Genomic DNA, 22,183 nt, shown 5'->3' on the forward strand with positions numbered 1-22,183 from the left:
CTCACGGAGGGGAGGGGGGCACACAGATACTCACGGGGGAAGGGGGGGCAGAGGGGTGCACACAGATACTCACAGGGGGCAGTGGGGGCACACAGATACTCACGGGGGGCAAACAGATTCAAGGGGGCAAACAGACACGGGGGAGGGGGGGCACACAGATACTCACGGGGGAGGGGGGCAGGAGGGGCACATAGATACTCACAGGGGGGGAGGTGGGGACACAGATACTCACGGGGGGCAGGAGGGGGGCACACAGATACTCATGGGGGGCAGGGGGGCAGGAGGGGCACATAGATACTCACGGGGGGCAGGAGGGGGGCACACAGATACTCACAGGGGGGCTAGGGGGGCAGGAGGGGCACATAGATACTCACGGGGGGCAGGGGGGGCACACCGATACGGGGGGCAGGGGGGGCACACAGATACTCACGGGGGGCAGGAGGGGGGCACACAGATACTCAGGGGGGGCAGGAGGGGCACATAGATACTCACGGGGGGGCACACAGATACTCACGGGGGGGAGGGGGGGCAGGGGGGCACATAGATACTCACGGGGGGGTAGACAAACGCTCACATGGGGCCGGCGATCCGGCGTACCGCGGTGGACAGCGGTAGACAGGGCCTTAGGAGTGGGCCTTGTGAGGAGGGCCGGCCAAGCCTGCCGGCCTCCTCATTGGCCCAGATGTAGTGGGCCAGGGCCAATCCCAGGCCACCAGCAGCAGGATGGAAGGCACTCCGGTGCCCAACAAAGAAAGAAAAGAAAACGCCATCTTGGAATGGCCGTGCCTCGAGAACCCAGTGAGGCAAAAACACACAACAACACACAAAGCATGCCAGCATCTGCGAATTTAGCAAAGAAAGTACATGTGGCTGATGGCAAAGTCACGGAGTGCAATTAGCAGAATGCTGTGAGTATGCTGTGGTGCGATCATGCGCCGATACAATAAGCCCAGGGGGGCTTACCTGCAGTTCCGAAAATGCACCGTGTGCATTGCAGGGCCTCAGGATGGAAGTGGGGAGGCATCCAAGTCGCAGCTCCGGTCGTCGTAGATGGAAGAAGTGAGGGGAGAAGGCAGCAAGAGAGATTACAGGGCCGGGAGTGGGCCTTGTGAGGAGGGCCGGCCAAGCCTGCCAGCCTCCTCATTGGCCCAGATGTAGTGGGCCAGGGCCAATCCCAGGCCACCAGCATATATAGATGCGTTGGCGCTGTAGTGATGGTATGTGGGAGAGGTGTGGTATAGCTCTGTTTTGGCATTGGGGTTGATATACATTGGTGGCCGGGCACTGGAGCTGGCCTGTTTGGGTGGTTGAACAATGGGTTATAAGTGTGGATGGGCAATTTGGTACTTGCTGGTACAGATGTATGAATCTATATATGGGTGGCCCGACCTGATTTTGGCATTGCTGAATGGTTGACTATTGAGAAATCACTGGGTGTTACAGCGATCAGCATTGTGTGGTGGTGAAATAGATATATCGCTGGAGCAGCTGTGCACCCTTTCTTGTGTAGTTTCTTTTTCTCACGAGTTGTCTGCTTGTCCTTTTGTAGGGACCAGTGATTAAGGTGAACAGTAACCAGCGCTACGCCTCCAATGCAATCACTGAGGCTATCCTGCGGGAGATCGCTGCCCACCTGGATGTCCCCTTGCAGGTAATGTCTGGTGCACTCCACTTCATGCAAACCTGACCTTGTCCTCTCAGGCCCTCCATCATTCAGACCCCATCTGTGCCAAATCACCACTCTAGTTGTCTCAGAGCACCAAGTCTTGTCTGGGACTAGTCTTCAGCCCCCCTCTCTATCTGGTGGACCCACCCCATGTCTTAGATGTTTGATAACCTTGTCTCGCTCTGATGTCCATTCTCCACGCACTCCCTATCAATGATCTCTTTCTGCCCCTACTAGTCTTCTTACAAGGCCCCCATTGCATTACCACCCTCTATCTCCACGGGGAAACCCCTTTTCCAATTGCACTCTTCAGGCTACAGCTTTCAACACTCCCCATATGCTTTCTTGTACCTAAAGATTCCCTTCCTTCTATACCCCCCTCTCCATTTCTCCCTCTCCAAGTTTCTATTTTCTTGGGAAGCCACCCTGCCCTAGATCCATGGTTGCTTTCTGGCCCCTTTCCTTGCCCCCTTTCTGTTCCTGGTCCCCACTCTACCCCTTTTTTGCATTTTCTTTCATTAGTCATCCTCCTGCTCACTCTACATTCTGATTCCTGACATGTCCTACCACTCTCCCCGATTCTTTCTCCGCCCTCTCCTGTCCTCTTTCGGATGCTCTGTCTCTTTAACAACTCTGCTCTAAAATATGTTCTGGCTCTCATATTAATGATGCTCACCTATTCTCCCCGTCCCCATCAGGCTTTCATATCCTTGATCTTTTTCTCATCATCCTTCCTTTGCCCATGATCTCCCCTCTCAGCTAAGAATCCTGCCCACTGATAATGCTTCTCCCCAAGCCCATACAATCCCTTTCTGTCAATGGTGCTTTGCTTTTCCTCCCCACACTACCTGCCATTCCTGTACCTCATGGCCCCCACACTCCTCCTACTGCTCCCATGATCTCCCATCCTTGCATCTCCTTCCAGATCTCTCCCCTTGCTCGCTGCTTGCTGTCTGAAATGGGTGCCCCAACACTACCTCCTGCACTCTGTTCTATCTTTCTCTCTCTATTCCTTCTCCCTCTTGTTCTCGGTCTCTCTGTATCTCTCTCCCTCTTCTCACTTTCCCTCTGTTGCTCACTCCCCTACAACTCTGTTTCTCCTCAAGTGATGTTCCTGCTCTCTCCTCGTGTTTTTCTGGCCCTCCCACACTCCTGGTCCCGGACAATCCTTCCCTGACAGCCTCCTGAGACTCCTGCTTTTTCTCGTAGAACCAGTCACTTGACTCGATGTTATCGCCACAATGACCGCCCGCTTCCATCTGTTACGTAACCCTAGCAATTCCCCTCTCTCCTTGACGCTATTGCTTCCCCTCCCTCAAGGTCACTGCATCTCACTCGCCCACACACGATCATCTCTTCCTCCCCGTGATTTTCTGCTGACATACCTGCTACCCCAAGAACTTTTTACCCACTCCATGATTCCCTCCTTCTTGACACTCCTGCTTCCTTTTTACTTTGCTCTCCCTTCTACCGCTGACATTCCTGCACTCCCTTGAGGAGGATTGAGACATGGGCATGCTCCCTGCCTGTGTCCCAATCGCCCTCGAGGGTGCGCAGCAATGTCGACAGTAGAAAAGGCTGTGAAGGCATGGACTAGGAGCATAGGCCCAATGTGAGGCAAGATAGAGGGAAAATTCTGCAGACCTTTGGCTGCAATGATAATGCTGCTCTCCCTTGTAATCTTCACTGCTCTACAGACTTTCTGGTTCCAGTTGTAAGTTTCGGAATGAGCTCTTTGAGAGAGTGTCAACCCTTTTTATCTAATATTCCAAGCTGATTGTCCTTGGTGATTTTAACTTTTGGACTGAGCAAGGGTCGGATAAAAAAATGTGACGCAACTCTTTGACACCCTAGTGGACTTTAATCTTTTACCTGTAATTGACATTCCCACACACAAAGCTAGCCACACGCTTGACAAACTCTTTGCATGGACTCTGGATGTTAGGATTTCTACGCCACTATTGATCTCCTGGATCGATCACTATGGGATCCCCTTTCAAATCCCACAGACTGAGGTCTTGCACACTGGGAAAACCCCTATACTCCAAATTCCCTTTCGTAGTTGCAGGAGAGTCCCAAAACAACCCGTCTCACACTTGCTTAAACATCCATCGGCCACTCTCGTGCAGAGTGCGAGCAAGGACCTGAAACAGCCTGTGGGGACAGCCAACCTATCCGGATGCTAAGAACCCGGACTGAAACTGCTGTTCTAGCCAACGTTCCAAGTCTCCTGATGGCCGGTTCCCCGCTCGCCATCTCGCCCCCCCCCCCCCGCCACCATCCGTCCCCTTTTTAACAAACCCCTTTCCCCACTGTGGTGAATTCAGCCACCATAGTTGCTACTTCCGCTCCATGAGGCCACCATGGAAATCGTAGAGGGCCATGTACGTAGCCCCGCCTTCCCAATCCATGGGGGCCATCTTGTTACAGTATTTTCTTACCGTTAATGGGATGCCGCAAGGCGATCCGTTCATGGAAAGAAAATCCTTAAAATTAGCCTTGTTCCACCCTCTGGAACAGGTGCTAATGGCGTTAAGTACCCGTTCCATGGACTATATCAGGGACATAATGTCCCGGGCCTGTATAGCCCTTGGAGCGGGTACTTAGATTGCCTTGAGCAGGAACTTCTAATTTTGATCATTACACAGGCCGCGCTTGGACCACCCGCTAAAGCAGAAATGGTTTACATGTCAACGTTTTTTTTTCTGGCGTAAAGTAAGAAACCTGGCGAGGAAATGGCAACAGTCTGAGAAGGATGATAATTTGCAATCTCTGAAACGCCTTCATTCTATCTATAAAAAGGAAATAATGCAAAGAAAGCCTTTTTTGGCTGTAAAATAAGTGGGGCCACTAACTCCACCAAACAGATCTTTGGGATGGTCAAAGATCTTTGCAAAGATAATAGTTCAAGCCCCCCCTCTTTTCAACATTTTAGGAGTAAAATTGAGGTTAGGTTAGAGCTGTCCCACACTAATGCGCTCAATAATGCATCTTGTGATACTATCGAAATCCCCAAGCTCTATCATGATATAATCATGACAGACATCAGAGAATTAAACGCTAATGTTATCCATCTTCTGGATAATGCCAAAGGTTCTGGCTTACCCGTGGACACTGTTCCCCTAAAATAGCTCAGGAGATGAGCCCAATCTACTCCAGTGATATTCTCCATTTGTAATGCCTCACTAGCTTCCAGAGTTATCCCCCTTGCATGGAAGCGAACAGTGATCAAGCCTCTTGCCTTCAGAACTAGCAAAATGTCCCTTTTCCCACCTACCCTTCCTTTGCCAACCACCTGAACGGGTGGTTTTCTCCCAAATTCAAAATGTAGTGGAGACAAATAATGTGTGGGACACTGCGCAGTTGGGCTTCAGACTCTGCCATAGCACGGAATTGGTGACCCTGTCAGTAATGGACCACCTCAGGGACCAGGAGGAAGGAAATGAAACACAGGATGTACAATATGGGTATCCAGGGTATAGTATGGAGGTGAATTAAATCTTTCCTTCAAACCGTACCTAACATCCAGATGGGCCAGTGTCTTTCGTCTGCTTCCGCCTTGCCTATCCCACCTCCTATTTAATTGTTGCCTCCAGCTAATAATGTGCATGCTTCAGCAGGCCGAGGTAACCTTTTTCAACGACGCAGACGATGCCCAGATCCTGGTAGATCTGGGGAAAGACGGTCACTGTTCATGCAAGTTTAAGAACTTCCTGTTAATGATTAACGCTTGGATGGACCTGCATTTTCTGAAGATCAACCTGTATAACGCCTGAGGTCCTGGCTATAAGCAATCTTAACCTCTGGTCCCCATCCCACTGTCCTGACTCCTTCGGAAAATGCCCTAGACCTAGCCCGGAGGTGAAGAACCTTGCTGTGATTGATGAAAATCTGTCATTAAATGATGAAGTTACTCAATCTTGCCATTTCACGATCCAGAAAATGAGGGCAATTTTTACCTACTTGACACAATCAGGCATGTAAAGCTCTGGTTTTCTCTCGTTGATGCCATTTATCTGGGCTTGCCTGACTGTGCTATCTATAGACTGAAAAAGGTGCAAAATACAGCTGTAAGGCTCCTAGGCAAGTGTTAACCATCTCCAGATACTGAAAAAGGTGCAAAATACAGCAGCAAGGCTCCTAGGCAAGTGTAAACCATCTCCAGATCTCTCCAGTCATCCTCTCTTTGCACTGGCTCACTGTAAAGAAACAAATGAGGGTTTAAAGTATGTGCATAGTTTTCGAATACATGCAGCACCGGACAGCAGCGCTGCTTGCGGTGGTTCTCCATTCCGGCACCAAGGCCTACTCGGCTAGACTAAGACTGGATAGAAGATTGACGCTGCCTTCTTATAGGAAAGGAAGATCGGGTGGTCCCTTATTTTTGGTACAGGCCATCGGACACTGCTAATCTACCTGCTAATCTATGGAAAGTACCAACCCCCCTAACCTTTAGGAAAGAAACACACGACTCTCCGTTTTAGTTAATAATGTACTGTTGCTCTGTCTACTGGTAAGATTGGTCTCGGGAGGATAGCTGAGTAGGCAACGTGCTCGCCTTGGAAGCAAGACGATACGGAGCACCACAGGTTCGATCTCTGGGTCCGCGCTTAGAAACCTCTGGGTATTAAGCGCGTTATAAATAACCTATCATATCATAAGATCTGCGTTCTTGGGCTTTTTTTCAACATTGCACAGCACCAGGATACGTTATGGATGCTTGTCGCACTTGATAAAAGCCACAACATTACATGACTTCCTCCCTCTCTGATGCTTCCTTCCTGCTTCCTCTCTTTCCCTGACACCCCTTCTCTTCTCTGCATTGTTGGGAGCTCTCTGACACCCCTGCTCACTCCCATGCGATTTCCCCCTCCTTAAAACTCCTGATTTCTCTCCCCATGCTCCTTTTCCTTTTTTGACACTCCTGTTCTCCCCATGATAGCCTGTCACTCCCCAACACACTTGCTCTCTCACATTAAGCTTCCCCTTTCTAGCACTCCTGCTGCCTTCCTATGGCACCACTCCCTCACTGGCATGCCTTCTTTTACCAGCCCCATATCAGTGCTCCCTCCTTGATGTACTTGCCACCTCCCCATGCTCTTCTCTCACTAAAACCCCACTCCTGCTTTCTCTCCTCATGACCCGCCATTCCTCCCTGGCACGCCTTCTCCTCTCTCTCACCAACACTTCTCCTTTCTCATCCCTATGATTATCCTCACTCACACTCCTGCCCTTTTCCACCTCTACCCACCCTGCGGTCTGCTGCCCGCTCCCTTTGTGTCCTTGCTTCCTATGTCAGGTGCACCCTACCCCCTACAAGTAACATTGCTACTCCGGCAAAGGTCTTCAGAATTGCAATCCTAAGAATTGCAGTGGCATTATCTGCTTCCTCTGCAACTGCAGTCATCCTCTGATTTGTTCCCACCTGTGCAGAATTGTATATTGCTGTTCCTTTTCTGTTATTCTGTATTGTCCCCTTGTAATGTTTCAATGTTCTCCTCTCTCCCAGCAGCCGAGTGTATGCTGCTTCCGTCTTCCAGTGCTCATACTTGGGAATGCTCCTTCTGCACGTGTTACTCGTGTACAGTGTTTTATTGTGTGATTACCTTAAATAATATGTCCTTCCTCCCTGACACCACTCCTCTCACCCATGCTGGGCCCACTCTCCCCGACACTCCTGCTCTGTCCACACTTTCCTCACTCTTCTGACCTCTCTTCCCACTAGGAGTTCATGGTGAGGAACGACTCCCCCTGCGGCACCACCATTGGGCCCATCCTGTCCTCCAAGCTGGGAATGCGAGTCGTGGACCTGGGCTGCCCCCAGCTTGCTATGCACTCCATCCGTGAGATGTGCTGCACCTCAGGGGTGTTGCAGACGACTTCACTCTTTCAGGTACCGGGGGGCTGTCGGATTCAGGGGGGCTGTCGGATGCAGGGGAGGAGGATCTGGGGCAGAGACCCTGAGAATGTATAGTGAGCTATAAAGCTCACCATGGGGGCAGTGTGTCCATTTGCCTGCTCATGTAGAGGTGTTGTGTGGAGTGAACTGTGATTGAACCCTAGCCTCTGATTGATTGGTGTGTGTGGCAGTTGGAGAGGCACTACAAGTCGGAAGACTGGGGGGGCTGGAGGGTGCCCAAAGAAGAATCTGCACACAGACGACTAAATGTAAGGGTGTTTACCTTTTACCTTCATAGAAAATCTCTTCTGGGTGCTTCACTTTTAGTCACGACTACCATTGCGTTACAATATAGCGGGAGGGGCATACTTACCCTTGCCAGCTAAGGCCAGGATGGCCTGTGCCGCTGTGACATGGTGTGTACAAATGGAGCTTTCATTCTGCAATAAGCATCCACTGGATGGGTCATCCTGGCTCGTAATGACCATCCTGTCTGAGTTAAGGACACAAGTGCTTCTGTCCATTGGTAACCGCAGATTCCTGAAGAGGAAACCTGGGTGCTATATGCTAAAAGACAAATTACCTTTTGCTGTCTTGCTAACTTCCCTGCTGCACCCAGGCTACGCTAGTCCTTTTTTTGTCTTCATAACACAACCGTTAAGACAGAAAAGGGACTAGCTTGATCCGGGTTCCATGAGACTGTAAATATAGCGGCGAAGTAACATTTTTGGCATTCTATGTTTTTAAACTCACAAAATTAGTGTGTGCCACAGCAAAAAGAGGGGGCATTAGACTTTGCAAAAAGGAAATTTGTATGGTAAGAAATGGTGGGTGCCACGAGTGAAGGATGGCGAGCGTTATCAAGGGCCAATAACTCCTGTTAGGTCCCGAGGACAGGGATCTATAAAGCGATTATAAACCACGTCACTTTCGTGTGAAAGAGTCAAAAGTGCATGAACAGTGAATGTAAGTAATGCCTTATTATGCCTTATAAAAGAGGCAGGTTGGCGTTACTGCCTGGGAGTAATATCCACACCACCTTTTGTATTTACATTAACATTGCATGGGAGAAACCTGCTGATAGTTTTAAATCCGACCTGGGCAGCCGTGGGAAACTGGCTGCAAATATGTATGCACTTGCCTGTCGATGTACGAAATTCGCAGGGGATTGGCGGTATATGCACTCAGTGCTTTCGCTACCCTTGGAATGCAGCATTCTGAACAATCTGCGGGCTCTGCCAATCAATAGAGCTAGCAGTTTGTCCAATGAGAGTGCCTAATGAGCGTTCCAAGGGTTACAATTGTGTAGTGTTCTTTCACCCCACAAGACCAAAGAAACCAAATATTTGTTTGTTTCTCATAATCCCTCAAATAATGCATACGAATCAGACAGGAATAGCGGATGGCCAATACAGTCATGATAATATAAGGGATTACATTGATGTTATTCATATAAATAGAGAGTTTCTGGACACATTAGTGGCTGAGTGCATGCCGAAAAGGCCTTTGATAAAGGGAATTAGACAGATCTACATTTTATACTGAGGAAACTGCTTTGGCCCTAAGTGTTTTCGTTTTTTTCAAGTATTGTACAGCAAGGCGAGGGCACAGGTTCTGATAAATGGGCTGAAGTCTTTCACTTTTGAGAATTCAACATGGAACCCATCGAAGCTGCCCATTGTTGCCACTTTTTAATATTTTCATGGAGTCATTGGCAGTGGCAATTAGACTGGATGATGATGATGTGAAGGGTTTTAAGTGTGGTTGAACATACATGAACAGATTTGTCTTTCAAATCCATAAAGTTCTTATCACAAACTAATGGGAATTCTTACTAAATTTGGCACTATATCAAATTTTAAAGTGAACATTTAAAAAGCTAAATCTTTCCGAATTAGCAATGTCGTGTTTTAGGAACTGGTTTCCTGGTCAGGAATCTTGCTGGACTCTCACTGGACTGAAGAAGGAATACTTCGGGATCTTTGTGACAGGGGACACAACATCGTTTGGAAATCAATCTCTGCATAAAACCGAGAGAAATTACTTTGTAAGGTAAAAGCTGGAGCAAGCTGAACCTCGCTCTTTGGGGTAAAATAGGGACGATTTAAAATGACCTTGCTAGCCAAAATGCTTTATTCAATATCCTCCTGCTGCCTCTACCTAAAACTGTTAAAAGAAATACAAAAAACCTTCAATGATTTTCTGTGTTGAACTGGATCCCTGCTCGGATTCCGGCATCCATTCGCGTATGGCCAGTGAAAGAAGGGGAATTTGGTTTCCCCAATATAAGGAAACATCCTGCTGCATTTTCACTGCACGGTCTTCATTATTGGATTAATGCAGCCTCAGGAAACACACCTACCTGGGTATCTATTGAAAATAAAATGATCGCACGTTCTGTTGGATTGTCTTTTATCCGCAGATAAACCCCTGCGGATTAATGTAACTCTACCTCCAATACGATAAGTGTTAATGGAAGGGAGGTATGCTAACCAGGTCTTGGATGGAAAATCTCTTATCCGGGGGCCCCGTGCATATGGATGAATCCTGCAATTACGTCTGACAATAAACTGGATTGGCAGTCTTAGAAAACTGCTGGCATCTGGAGCTTAATCAAGTTCTACATAGGAACTCACTAGTAGATTGTGGCAGTCTTGGAAATCTGCTGGCATCTGAAGCTTAATCAAGTTCTACATGGGGCTCTAGTAGATTTTGGTTTTCTATGCTTTAAATCCAAATTCGGCAATTTGGATATAAGGAGTTGGGTATCGTACGCCATCAGGAATAATCGCCTACATCCTCTCTGTGAGTATACATGACCCCCTGGGCTATAATCTTAATTCACAGGTGCAACTTCTCAGCATACACGATTTACCTGTGGCTTTCCTGGGACCCTGTCTCTCCTAAAACTAGACCAGAGCAAGAAACATGGGAGGATGAGATCGGACAAACTATTACGGAAGAAGACTGGATGAGAATTTACAAAAATGTTGTGAAATTCAATGAAGATATGGATTTGCGTTACACTCCGCAGAGGATTATTTATGGTTTATACTGGTCACCGTGGAGAATGAAGAAATGCAAGCTTCAGACATCGGATTTATGTTGGTTGTGGAAGTGGGCACGAAAGTGCACATGGTCTGGTCATGTAATTAGATTGGCCAGTACGGGAACAAGGTTCTGCATCGAATGGATACGGTTGCTCATTCTACACTGCCACGCTCTCCACTGTTTGTACTGGGTCTTTTACCAAGGAATTTGGGTCTCTCCACTAGCGTTAACAATTGGATATACAAAGCATTAATGTAGCAAAAAAACAGTATTTAAATAAAGTGAAAAGCAGCGAAAAACTAAGACATGGGGATTGAATTCCAAGCATGATCATGTTACCATCTAGAGAGGTGTCTTATGTAAATAAGCAAATGTTAGATCATTTTCAGCTAACCTGGGAGGGAACCATTTAAGGAATTCTATGGTTAATGTCTTATTGCACTAATTCATAAGATAAGTTCAGCTTGGCTTGGGATACTCTTACACCCCTGCCTCCCCTCCTTACCTTTCCCTCATTACTATCCTTGCCATGACTACCTTGAGGAAAGGGTTATCACAGAATTAACAGCAGGTAAAATGGTAATTTGTAGAGATTCCTGTGCTAGTGTTGAAGCGGATGTAGGAGTCATTTATGTTGTTGCATCTTTAGAACATACTGTGTATTCTTACCAATATTATAAGATCTTTTAAAATTGTTCAGTTTGTTTATTATTCGGAATGTATGTGAAAACCTCAATCGTTATTTAAATGTTTTTTGGTTTTTTTTGTTTAAGGCATCCATACCAGCCTACCTTTGGAAATGGGCTTTATTATTCAACATCCAGCCTCCTTATTCTGTGCACTGGCACCTAGGCTCGCATTCTGCCCTCCCACACACATGGATGCATGATTCCGCAACCTAGGAGCCCGTAGGGAGCCAGCTTTCCAAACCCAATGTCTAATGTGTTCTCCCTGTTTCTGTAGCATTGTCGGGTTGGGTCCCCGCTGCGTGTTCCTGCTGAGCTTTCTACCTTGTGCTCTAGACTTTCTATTCTTCTTTTCACCTAGAAGGATCCATAGTGAAGCTGAATTAGGAGGAATCCCTGGGCCCTTGGCTTGGGAGCCGGTGTGATGTTCCCAAATCTAGGGGATTCCGTCTCTTTGTCTATTCCGTCTCTTCTTTGTGGTCGCTTTGGTCGATCATTCAAGGCTAGCTGACATGCAGCGAGTGGCTAAGATGAGAATACAGTGTGGTAGTACACTCATTCAAGAATATCCACACAAGGGTAATGTAGAGGGGGTGATTGATTGTAGAGCTCTGTGCCACAGACCTGCTTAGGCAGGCAAGGCATGACCTAGATTGATAGTTTTACTACCCCTCACCCCACTCTTAGATGCATCGCTTGCCCCGCTGGTCCTGTAGTCCGCATACTGCCCAATGACTGCCCAAAATCAGGGTTCCACTCTATATTATTGAAACACTCCTCATTCAATTTTACGTAGTTATTGGAACTTCCTGTTTCATAAGTCAATCCCATAAGTTGCAACAATTGGCATATAGACAGGTCTCTTGATTTAATATAAAGTGAGCCCCTTCGTATGAATACTTGGCTCCTAAGGGAAACTGATTCCCGTTCTAAACGTAAGTAGGCCATTGGCGAAGAGGGGGATACATTCAAGAGCTTCCTCCAAATAGTCCTTCCACCACATTTAGCCATGTCATCTATTTGGAGAGATTCCTGTGCTAGTGTTGAAGCGGATGTAGGAGTCATTGATGTTGTTGCATCTTTAGAACAAACTGTGTACTCTTAACAATATTAAAAGATCTTTTAAAATTGTTCTGTAAACAAGTTTGTTTATTGTTTGGAATGTATGTTCCGAGCTGACGCTTCAAGTCTGTAGAGGATAACTGGCGAAAATCTCTGTTTGTACAACTTTAGAATCCCTTCAAGCGAGTAGTCAGCTGTTTGTTTTGCAAATTTACTTATTAAGCCACCAGCTCCTCTCCCAGGTGGGGGTAACTATTCACATAATCCACCTTATGGGAGTCTGTCTGCAAGTTGACTCTAGCTATCTTACTTCCCGATACTGTCTTGCTACTGTTAATGACCAAGTCATTTTGATTTGCATATTCGGTCAGTGCCTTAAATTTGTTTTTTGCACCCCTTATTGTACGATCGAGCAAGACAAGATCGTGGGCATACAATAAACTAGCTTTATGTCGGGAACAGATCTTGACAGGACATCCTTCCCCCGCCAAAAGCCTTAAGGGCAAGTCTGCCAGATGGAGGCAAAACAATAGGGGGGCCAGAACACAATCTTGTCTAACCCCTCCATTTACCTTCACTGAAGTCGTCCTAGATCATCCAATCACAGGTGTACACTTTTATTAGAGTGGAGATAGATTAGGATCGACAATAACCATTCGGGACAGCCCCATGTGCGCAACATCTGCCATAGCCGGACCCGATTGATGATATTGAATGGCGCACTGAAATCCACCCAAATCAAATCAGATCTAAAACAGGATTCCCCTTTTTGGCGGCCTCGCTAATCAGAGTGCCCATAAACGTGATGTTAGGTGTGGTCGCAGAACCAGGGGGGGAACCAGTTTGTGTGAAATGCAGTATATGTCGTCTGCCCATTGCTGCAAGGCGTGTAATACAAATGTAGAAAACAGTTTTCCTGGAACATCTAACAGAGATAATAATCTATAGTTCTCAGGGCTTTCTCTATCACCCTTTTTGTATATAGGGAGAATAGCCCTGAGCCATGTAACGGGACTAGTTTTTCGTTGCACACCTTTTCAAGCAGTATTTTCAACAGTAATGCCCACGCACCTGGGTCAGCCTTTAGTCCCGCATTTGACAGCCCATTCGGCCCTGGTGCTTGTGATCCCTTCTATTATATATATATATATATATATATATATATATATATATATATATATATATATATATATATATATATATATATATATATATATATATATATATATATATAAAATCATCGACACTGGGAGCTAGTAACCATCTCCGCTCATATCTTTGTTCAATATTTTCCTCTACATTGGTCACAAAAGTAGACAATGTGCTCTTTCTATTTACACTGAGGAATGGGGTTTATCATGGTACACCGAGTATCCCCTTAGCCTTGGACAGCATTTGCCATATGGATCTAACCTTTCCACTATAGTCTCGGGAGGATAGCTCAGCGGCAACATGCTCGCCTTGGAAGTAAGACGACACAGAGCAATACAGGTTCGATCCCTGTCCGCGCTTAGAGACCTCTGGGTATTAAGCGCGTTATAAATAGCCCATCATATCAAATCATACAAAGCACAGAAAACATCTGTTGCCACTGCCGTTAAGGGCCGAGAACCTTCTTTTTCTCAGCCAGCTCTTATACTCTTTATTCTCCTTATCTTGGCCTTTATAATCAGGTTAGGGTACACCTCCCCTCTACCTTTTCTCATCTGTCTTCGCATTAGCCACTTGGCATTGTGTATTTCAATATTGAAGACCTTTTGAGTGTTTACCTTCGCGAATGACAGTTTGGCTTTGTCTGACCAACCGTGTCTCATAAGCCAATTTTTCCCAAACATTTACCAATGTAGGTCACACTGTGCCCTTCCCATGTTTCCACTTCGTATTCAATTAGTTGGTTGATGTATCTGGATGCCTTACATAGGTTTTTAGGCATACAACATCCTAGTTCTCCCATGGTTAGCTTCTACATCACACATGCTGCCCAGGCTTCTGGGTTTTATTTGGATATAGATGGTATCTGCATTTGGTGAACGCTACAATCGGTACCTCTAGATTCCAGCGACGGCACTCTTTCGGAGCAGGCATTAGTGCCAAATAAATGATCTAATGTGGAAGATTTCTTTCCTAGAGACCACGTACATTGACCCAGGCAATCACCCGTGGAACGGCCATTGTACATCAACAAACCCCACTCCTTAAGTGTGTCAATCCATATCTTCCCTTTTTTTGTTCCCTCTGGACTTTTTCATAATACTCACTGGTTTTACACATCTATATTTCGGGCTTCTTTCCGAGTCTCTACACCCTGGATGTATGTCCCCACCTAACAATATAAATTCATGGTTCCCCCACAAATACCCAGGAAGAGCATATTTGGTCAATAGTCATGTGGATCTCATCCAAGCTTTCAATATCCGGTGGTGTGTAGCTATTGATTACCAATACTGCCATTTGATCATCCGTCCCATTCACCACAGCCTCGATGGCCAATATGTTCTTGGTACTCATGATCAATTTCACACTGGACATAGGGACATTTTGCTAAACTCTCACAATAGGCCACCTGATGGTTGACCTCTGAGGCCCTTTGTCGCAAATTGCTGGTATAGTATAAAGCCCGCCATATGGATATTGGCTTTAAACCAGGTTTCTTGTAAGAATAGTGCATATAATATATGGAGTACGGGGAACTAGCACTTTGGGTTCATGAAATGGGTATGATCCTTAAAGATCACTTTTCTTCAAGCAATTGCTGCATAAGGAACTTCCTACACCATTCTCACCCCCATAGCATCTTCAAGAACTGCCTTTTTGGCCACTCCTCTCATCCTGTGCCCCCACCTTGGGGATATGGGTCTCTACGGGGTTCATCTTCAACACTTGGGGGACAGGTAGATGGGACGGGTAATCGGCTGCATATCCCACATTCAGAATTGAACTCTGTATCAATGCAGATACCTCTACTGAAACAATGCACACCCACAGAATTACCTCCATTGACTTTCACAGCTTCGACAAAACTAAAATCAGCTGATGATAAAACTCTCAATGCAGGTGTACTTTTACAAAGTTTGAACCGATCTGTCCTATTGGTACGGTTGCCAGTAAATGTCTGGGGGCCCCTACCCAAGGTAAAGGTTTTTGGTTTGTTCACTGTAGAGTTGGGTGCAGGTTGCGAACCCAATGGGGGTCGTGGAGACTCTGGTGTGCCCAAACAAGCAGCGTCTGACCCCAGGTCATATTCCGCTAGCAGGCAAGCCAATTCCCCCCCTCACCGGGTCTGTGGTAGCCAGTGTCTTTCCCTCGCCTTGCCGTTTAACTTGCGGTTCGTCAGTCAGCAACCAAACTAGTCAATGTACCAGGAGGCTTCTGTCCCCCTTCCCGGCTCTTGGTGGGATCCCGCCAATACATATTGTGTGTTTGCTCAGGCATGATCTACAAATAATTTACTGGCTCTGCAGTTGCTTTTGTGCCTTGGTGGGGCTTTTTCTGTTTGCTGCTTGTCTTTGCATTCTGGTCCGTTTTGCCAAGCGCCTTGCCTTGCAGGATTTATATATTCAAAGATCGGCTTCAACTTCATCTTGCGTGTTTGATCCCGTAGGTATATCATCTTGTTCGGCACTTCCATGTACCAGTTCAGTTGTTATCCCTGGTTCGATGTATTCCATATTATTGAACTTCGCCTCACTTTGGGTTTGTTTATTCAATTCTCCTATTGCATCACCCTTTTTTTTCACCTCCTCCAATATAACTGCACAGTTTCAGCAAAATCCTGACTGCAAAATGTAACGCACCCTCTGCGGTATTAACGTTGTTGCTAAGGTCTGGCGTGTTACTACAGCTTTCCCCATTTATTGCAATTTCAGCACCATCCACTGTTTCCCTCGTGCTACCTGGGCAAAGATTAGGCCGTATGAGGCACTTTTTGAGGGATATCGACTCGTAAGCCTCTGCGCCCTGTGTTCTCTTTGTAGTTTCTAAATGGTGTTGCAAGCGTATGAAGGTCAAAACGGAGACATGAGTCTCTCTACTCCGTTTCACATAAAGTAGTACAACATTACTTCACACTTGATGATGCCCCACAAAAAAGCTAATATATGCAAATAGATTATGGTATCCGACTCAACATAATTGAGTGGTAATCATATGTTTCAAATGCCCCTTTATGATAACACGTGTTTCGGCATACACAATGCCTTTGTCAAATCGGGGCAAATCTCAAATAATCCCAAATCATGTAGCATCTTTCTCATCAAATAATTGGAATTGGAATATGTGTCATGGGTTAAATCTCTTGAAGTTGTCAGTCTACTTTCTTTGAAGTGTCCTGTTCGCAAAATCATTGGGATCAATCCCACCTGAAAATTATGTGTTTAGTCTCCTCGCGTCAGCCGACGCGAGGAGACTAAACACATACTTTTCGGGTGACAAAGGATTGTGTATGCTGAAACACGTGTTGGCATAAAGGGCCATTTGAAACCTATGATTACCACTCAATCATACAAAACAAAATTGAGACGGATACCATAATATGTTTGCATATATTTTCTTTTTTTATGGCGCATGATCAAGTGTGAAGTAATCTTTGTACTGGACAAAGATTAGGCGACAGACAGCTGCTGCGTATTTGCTTGTTCAGCCTGGAAGCATGTTGCTGTACCCTCGGGTGACCCTGTATTATTTGTTTGTACAATCGCTTTGGTCACAACGTTTATACCAGCGTTTATTTCCTGCACCGCCATTGTAGCGGTGGGCAAAATGCTCTTAGCAACAGTACCAGTCAACTTATAACACAGTGCCAATAACTAATTATTATGTCGCCATAGTCCGTGTTTGAGAAATCCAATGGCACTGTTATTACCAGCAGCCTCCTTCGGCTCCACAGCTTTGGTCTGAGTGCCTGCCGGCTGGTAATAGGCAGTGATTTTACCTATACCTGCCGTGCTGTTTTGTACATCTCCATTAACTGCAGCCGCGAGGCGGGTCTGCACACGAGCCATGTTGGCACCGTTTAGATCCTTTTCCCCTCGCCTTGTGGGTAACTTCTCATAAGGCTTACCATTTCTTGGTTTCTGTGTCTGAGGTTTTGTTGATGCATTGCCCAGCATTGTTTGATCATTTGCTTTAAATTAGTACAGTCGCTATATCGTTCCCCAGACAGTGGAATGGCCAGACACCAAAGCACCCCGAGCCCTACTCACCTAACACCTTCGTAGGGTATTTTGTAACCATCCAAAACCTCCTGACCGCAGTCCACAGGAACCCATTAACACACTCCCAACTTGCTCTGCGAGAAGTTGGCCGTTAAGTACCCTCCGAGTCGACAATCCGTTGCAATGGAAATGGGCAAAAGACTGCTGCAGGTCCCACACAATATCCAACTCCGAACTCACTCCGCCTAACTGAGGTGAAGGGCACTGCATTGCTCCACATCAGGGTGATGCCACGTAGACGACAAAGAGTTGTGTGCTGCAAAGGTGTTGCAGGATGCCCCTCTGGCTCACTGGGCACTGCTTTGCAGATTAAAGGTCCTGGTGGCATCAACCAGGGTGTTTACTGGCTGTTGGTGGATCACAATGATCAGGGCGGAGGGCTGCAGCAAGATCTTCCTGCTCTGAAGTTGCCGCTCAACTGTCTCACCCGCGCTCTGCCCTGGACCTTAAGTCTGCTGCATATTTTTATTTGAAATTGTCCTGTGCACCGGGAGAAACCAGACTGGTGCAGTCCCGGGAGCCTGATCTGTACCATTACGTTTTGATACACATGTTCTTAGTTAAATTAATTCCCCTTTTAAAGGAGTAAGAATGTTGCTGCAATCTAAAAATATAATGTGTGTCTTGTAAAATTTGGCTAGGAATGTTGGTGCAATTAAAAGCTAAGTAAATGCATCCAAAGGCTCAAATACTTTTCCGCCTTTTAATGACTTGTATGGCAGTTGAACGTTGGACTGATTTATGAGTATTTTTAGCTAATATGGAGTTCGCGAGAGATGGGCCTTTTTTTTTTTCTTTGTGGTTGTCTGAATGTCTGTTTTGTGTTATTGTCTACTGTATAAGTAGGTTTTGTTACTGACCTGACATTGTCCGGGAAGAAAGAGTTTATAAATTATTCGACAGATTGAAGGTTGATTTAACAGTTACTTATGTAGTAAGCATGTTGATTATACTGTTCAAATAATGAATTGTTGTATTCTTCCACATGTTTAATTTGAAAATAATAAAGATGTTAAAAAAAAAAAAAAATGTTTTGAAAGCTAAGTAAATGCAGGTTTAAAAAGTATTAGGACTTTGAAGGGAATTCTTTATTTGGTCTTCACCCTATCTAGCAAATTCCATATTAAATGTCAACTATGCTCAAGAATTATCCATAAAATCATCTAATTCATGTTAGAAAAAAACCCATTTAAAACAAATTCACAACATACTTAAAAACGCAACTTTTTCAAAATAATATCAGTAAAAGGATAAATCTTTGGAGACCTCCAGCCAGACTCTGCAGAGTGCCAGGCTCATTGACCTGATAAACGTATTAATAATACATGTATTCCAAAAATGATCACTTTTGATTGCATCGTAATCCCCTACGAACCTGCCCAATACACTTGTGTATAAACAGCCCTTAATTATGCATCTTGTTGGAAGATATCTGGCAGTTTCCATGATCTTCTCGTTGTTGCGCATTCTACAGTGTCTCTTGTTATCTGGGACTTTGAACTAAGTGCCAATATTGGGTAATACCGGTCGTTGGTCAATAGAAAGTAAAAGGAGAAATCTGTATCGAAGAAGGGCAGAGTAGAAAATGGCATTGTGTGGGGTCTTGTGCCTACGGACCACCGATGCCATGTCTCTAGATTGTGTAAGGGTTGATAAATGGTCATGGTTTCTGTCCCACGATTCTCATTTCTGGGCAAACTGTTTTACCAATTCTTCAACATTGCTGTGACCGTCCTGAAACCAACCTATGTTCTCAAAGTATGTCATCAGAAAATAGGGGTTAGGTGGTCCAAGATGGCCGCCGGCAGTGGAGGTCGCGTCTAGATCACGCTCCCGCAGGACCTAAACAAAAAAGCACTTCAAACGAGCTTTTCCGACTGTTCCGGCACTGGAATCAGAGCCGCAACACCCAAGAGACAGTGGACACGGTGGCGATCGGAGACAGCCCCGGCAACACAGCCCCCGGCGATCCCGCCGCTGAAAGAAGCAACCGCCCCTCCCCCACCGAGGGCGGCCTAGCGGAGGAGGCCACGCAGCGGCGGACCTGTGAAAGAACAGAGTCCCGGGGAGAGGGCCGCCTACTATCCCGACACAGAAAAGAGGAACGGGACCCGGCCCGGCACCAAGAAGAATCCCCGCATCACCGCAGACGGGGGGAGAAGAGCAACGAGAGGAGGAGGAGGTACCATCCGGGCACTCACGGACACGGCACGGCGGGCTTTGCTGGCATAAGAGAGGAGATCGAGAGGTGAGCGCGCCCGCACAAGCGCCCCCCTCCCATCCGTACACTATCCCCGGCACATAAGGCCACGATCAGGCGGGGGCACATACACAAGACGCCGGCCCGGGCGCGAAGGAGTGCCCCGCCCCATAACGACACTAGAGGGGGAATAAGACCCCAATATAACTCAGGGCACCCCCGCACTCAAGGAGGACGTAGGGGAGGCGGCAACAACCCCCCCGATAAGAAATCTCCGGCAGCCCTGTGGGGGACCACACCACCACCGGTCACCCCCCCCTTACAATCAAGGAGGATGTCACGAGGAAAGGGGCCCCCTCTCAATCCACATCGCAATCTCACAAACAGGACACAAGTCTGCTACAAATGTGGTCCTCAGAAGCCCAGGCAGTCCCAAGAGACAGGTCAGGAGAAGAACTCCCTTCCGACACGTATCTCCCAAACCAGAGCCCTCTCCCCCCGACAAAGGATGATATGAAGGCCTGGTTTGCGGAGCTCCAGGACAAATTTATGTCCACAGTCCAGGACCAATTCGCCTCCATGAAAAACGAGATGAAGCAGGCGGTACAGGACTTGAAAATAGATGTGGCCAAGCTGGAGGAAAGGACAGACACAGTAGAGAGAATCGTACAAAATATAGGAGAGGAAACTAAACAGAACAGCGAAACACAAGAACACTTGATCCGGCTAACCCATAACCTGGAGATCCAGTGTGAAGATCTGGAGAACCGTTCCCGCAGATCCAACATCCATATAAAGAATGTGCCCGAATCGGTGACGGACAAAGACTTTAAAACAGCGATACAAGAGGTGTTCAGAGATATAATCGAAGAACAAGAATCAGAGAACATTGGGATAGACAGAGTCCACAGGGTGGGTCCGAGAAGAACTGGCGCCCTAGGAGAGAGACCCAGGGACGTATTAGCAGCACTCGCTTCTTACCCACAAAAGGAACTGATCCTGAGGAAAGCGAGGCACCTTGACCACATTAGGATGAATGGAGTGGAAATACAGTTGTACCAAGATCTTGCCTCAGCAACACTCCTAAAAAGAAGGGAAATGGCCCCATTGGTGAAGGAATTGGTGGCGAAAGAAATCAGATACAAATGGACGTTCCCATTCGGCCTAGTATTCGAGTGGGAGGGCAAGCAGAGAAGGGTGACTACTTGCGAGGAGGGGCTCAATATAATGGACAAGCAGATGGAAGAGACGGACACAGGGGATAGCAGGACGAAAAGGGAGACCCACAAAAGGTTGAGAGGATGGGAAGTAGTGAGACAAAAGAAGAAACCAAATGGCAGGGGGAAAACGGGGAAACCAGCAGGAGACCACTAGAGATGATCAACAGGGCCACCGGCTCGTCCCCCCTTGAAGGGAGAGGGCAGAAGAAGATTAACTAGAAAACCTCGGAATACCAAGTAGAAGAGGCCCGGCGGGGGAATGGGAGGGAAGTACCCTAGGTAGAGGATGAAGCGGGGTTTAGGACCCCCCGCACAGTTAATCCCGAGCTATGAGAGGGCAAGGAGCGATAGGCGCAACGCCCTAGCAACCTTAGGTGCCTGGGCCCTCCTCGGGATCGAAGTTGAATTCATGTTAATAGTTGGGGGGGGGGGGGAGTTGGGAAGTTGGGGGGGGGGGGAAGCAGGGTGGGGGACAATCCGGAAGAGGGAAGGGATCACAGTATACGGGAACGATAATTGTACAAGCAGAGTAGAAGAGATGGGGAAGCTCAGAATTTTTTCACAAAATATAAGGGGGCTGAACTCGCCAGTGAAAAGGAAAAAAATGGAGGCCCTGCTGAGAAGGGAAAAGGCGGACATTTTGCTCCTCCAGGAGACACACATTAAGGCACAGGACAAAAAGAAAGTACACCTCAGAGGATATACGATCTGGGCGCAGGCGAATGCTGGGGAAAAAAGAGCAGGAGTACTGATTGCTGCGAAAGGGGGTCTGACGGCAAACCTCAGACACTCGAGTAGACAGGGAAGGGAGGTTTGCATTTGTTAATATCTCCATAGAAGGCTATAGACTCACCCTAGCGGCAATATACTCGCCGAACACTGGGCAGGATGGTTTTCTCCGGGATACTCTGGGGAAACTGCAGGAATTTGCGAAGGGAGAGATAATCCTGGGAGTAGACTTGAACTTAGCCTGGCAACCTCACATAGATAGGAGTGCGGGGGGAACGCAGCCACATGGGACCCCTTCCAAACGATTAAAGCAAAGGATGGAACAGATGGCACTACGAGACGCATGGAGGGAAATAAGGGGACAAGATGCAGGATTCACCTACTACTCGCACGTGCACAACACGATGTCGAGGATTGACTATATCTGGGTGTCGGTGGGACTGATGGGTAGGATCCA

The 22,183-nt window shown here is 46.9% G+C and overlaps 1 protein-coding gene across 3 annotated transcripts in view; it reads left to right on the forward strand.

Annotated features, from left to right (window-relative positions):
- Nucleotides 1-22,183, forward strand: part of DNPEP (aspartyl aminopeptidase) — a 297,181-nt gene that overhangs the window by 229,472 nt on the left and 45,526 nt on the right. For all 3 annotated transcript variants that reach the window (XM_069616885.1, XM_069616887.1, XM_069616886.1), the window contains exons 13-14: nt 1,550-1,651; nt 7,392-7,559. In XM_069616885.1, coding sequence (XP_069472986.1) covers nt 1,550-1,651; nt 7,392-7,559 — 270 coding nt within the window. The remainder of the gene's footprint in view (nt 1-1,549; nt 1,652-7,391; nt 7,560-22,183) is intronic.

The sequence above is a fragment of the Ambystoma mexicanum genome, chromosome 9 (assembly GCF_040938575.1).
Source record: "Ambystoma mexicanum isolate Mex_15411 chromosome 9, UKY_AmexF1_1, whole genome shotgun sequence".
In the NCBI taxonomy this organism is placed as follows: Eukaryota; Metazoa; Chordata; class Amphibia; order Caudata; family Ambystomatidae; genus Ambystoma; species Ambystoma mexicanum.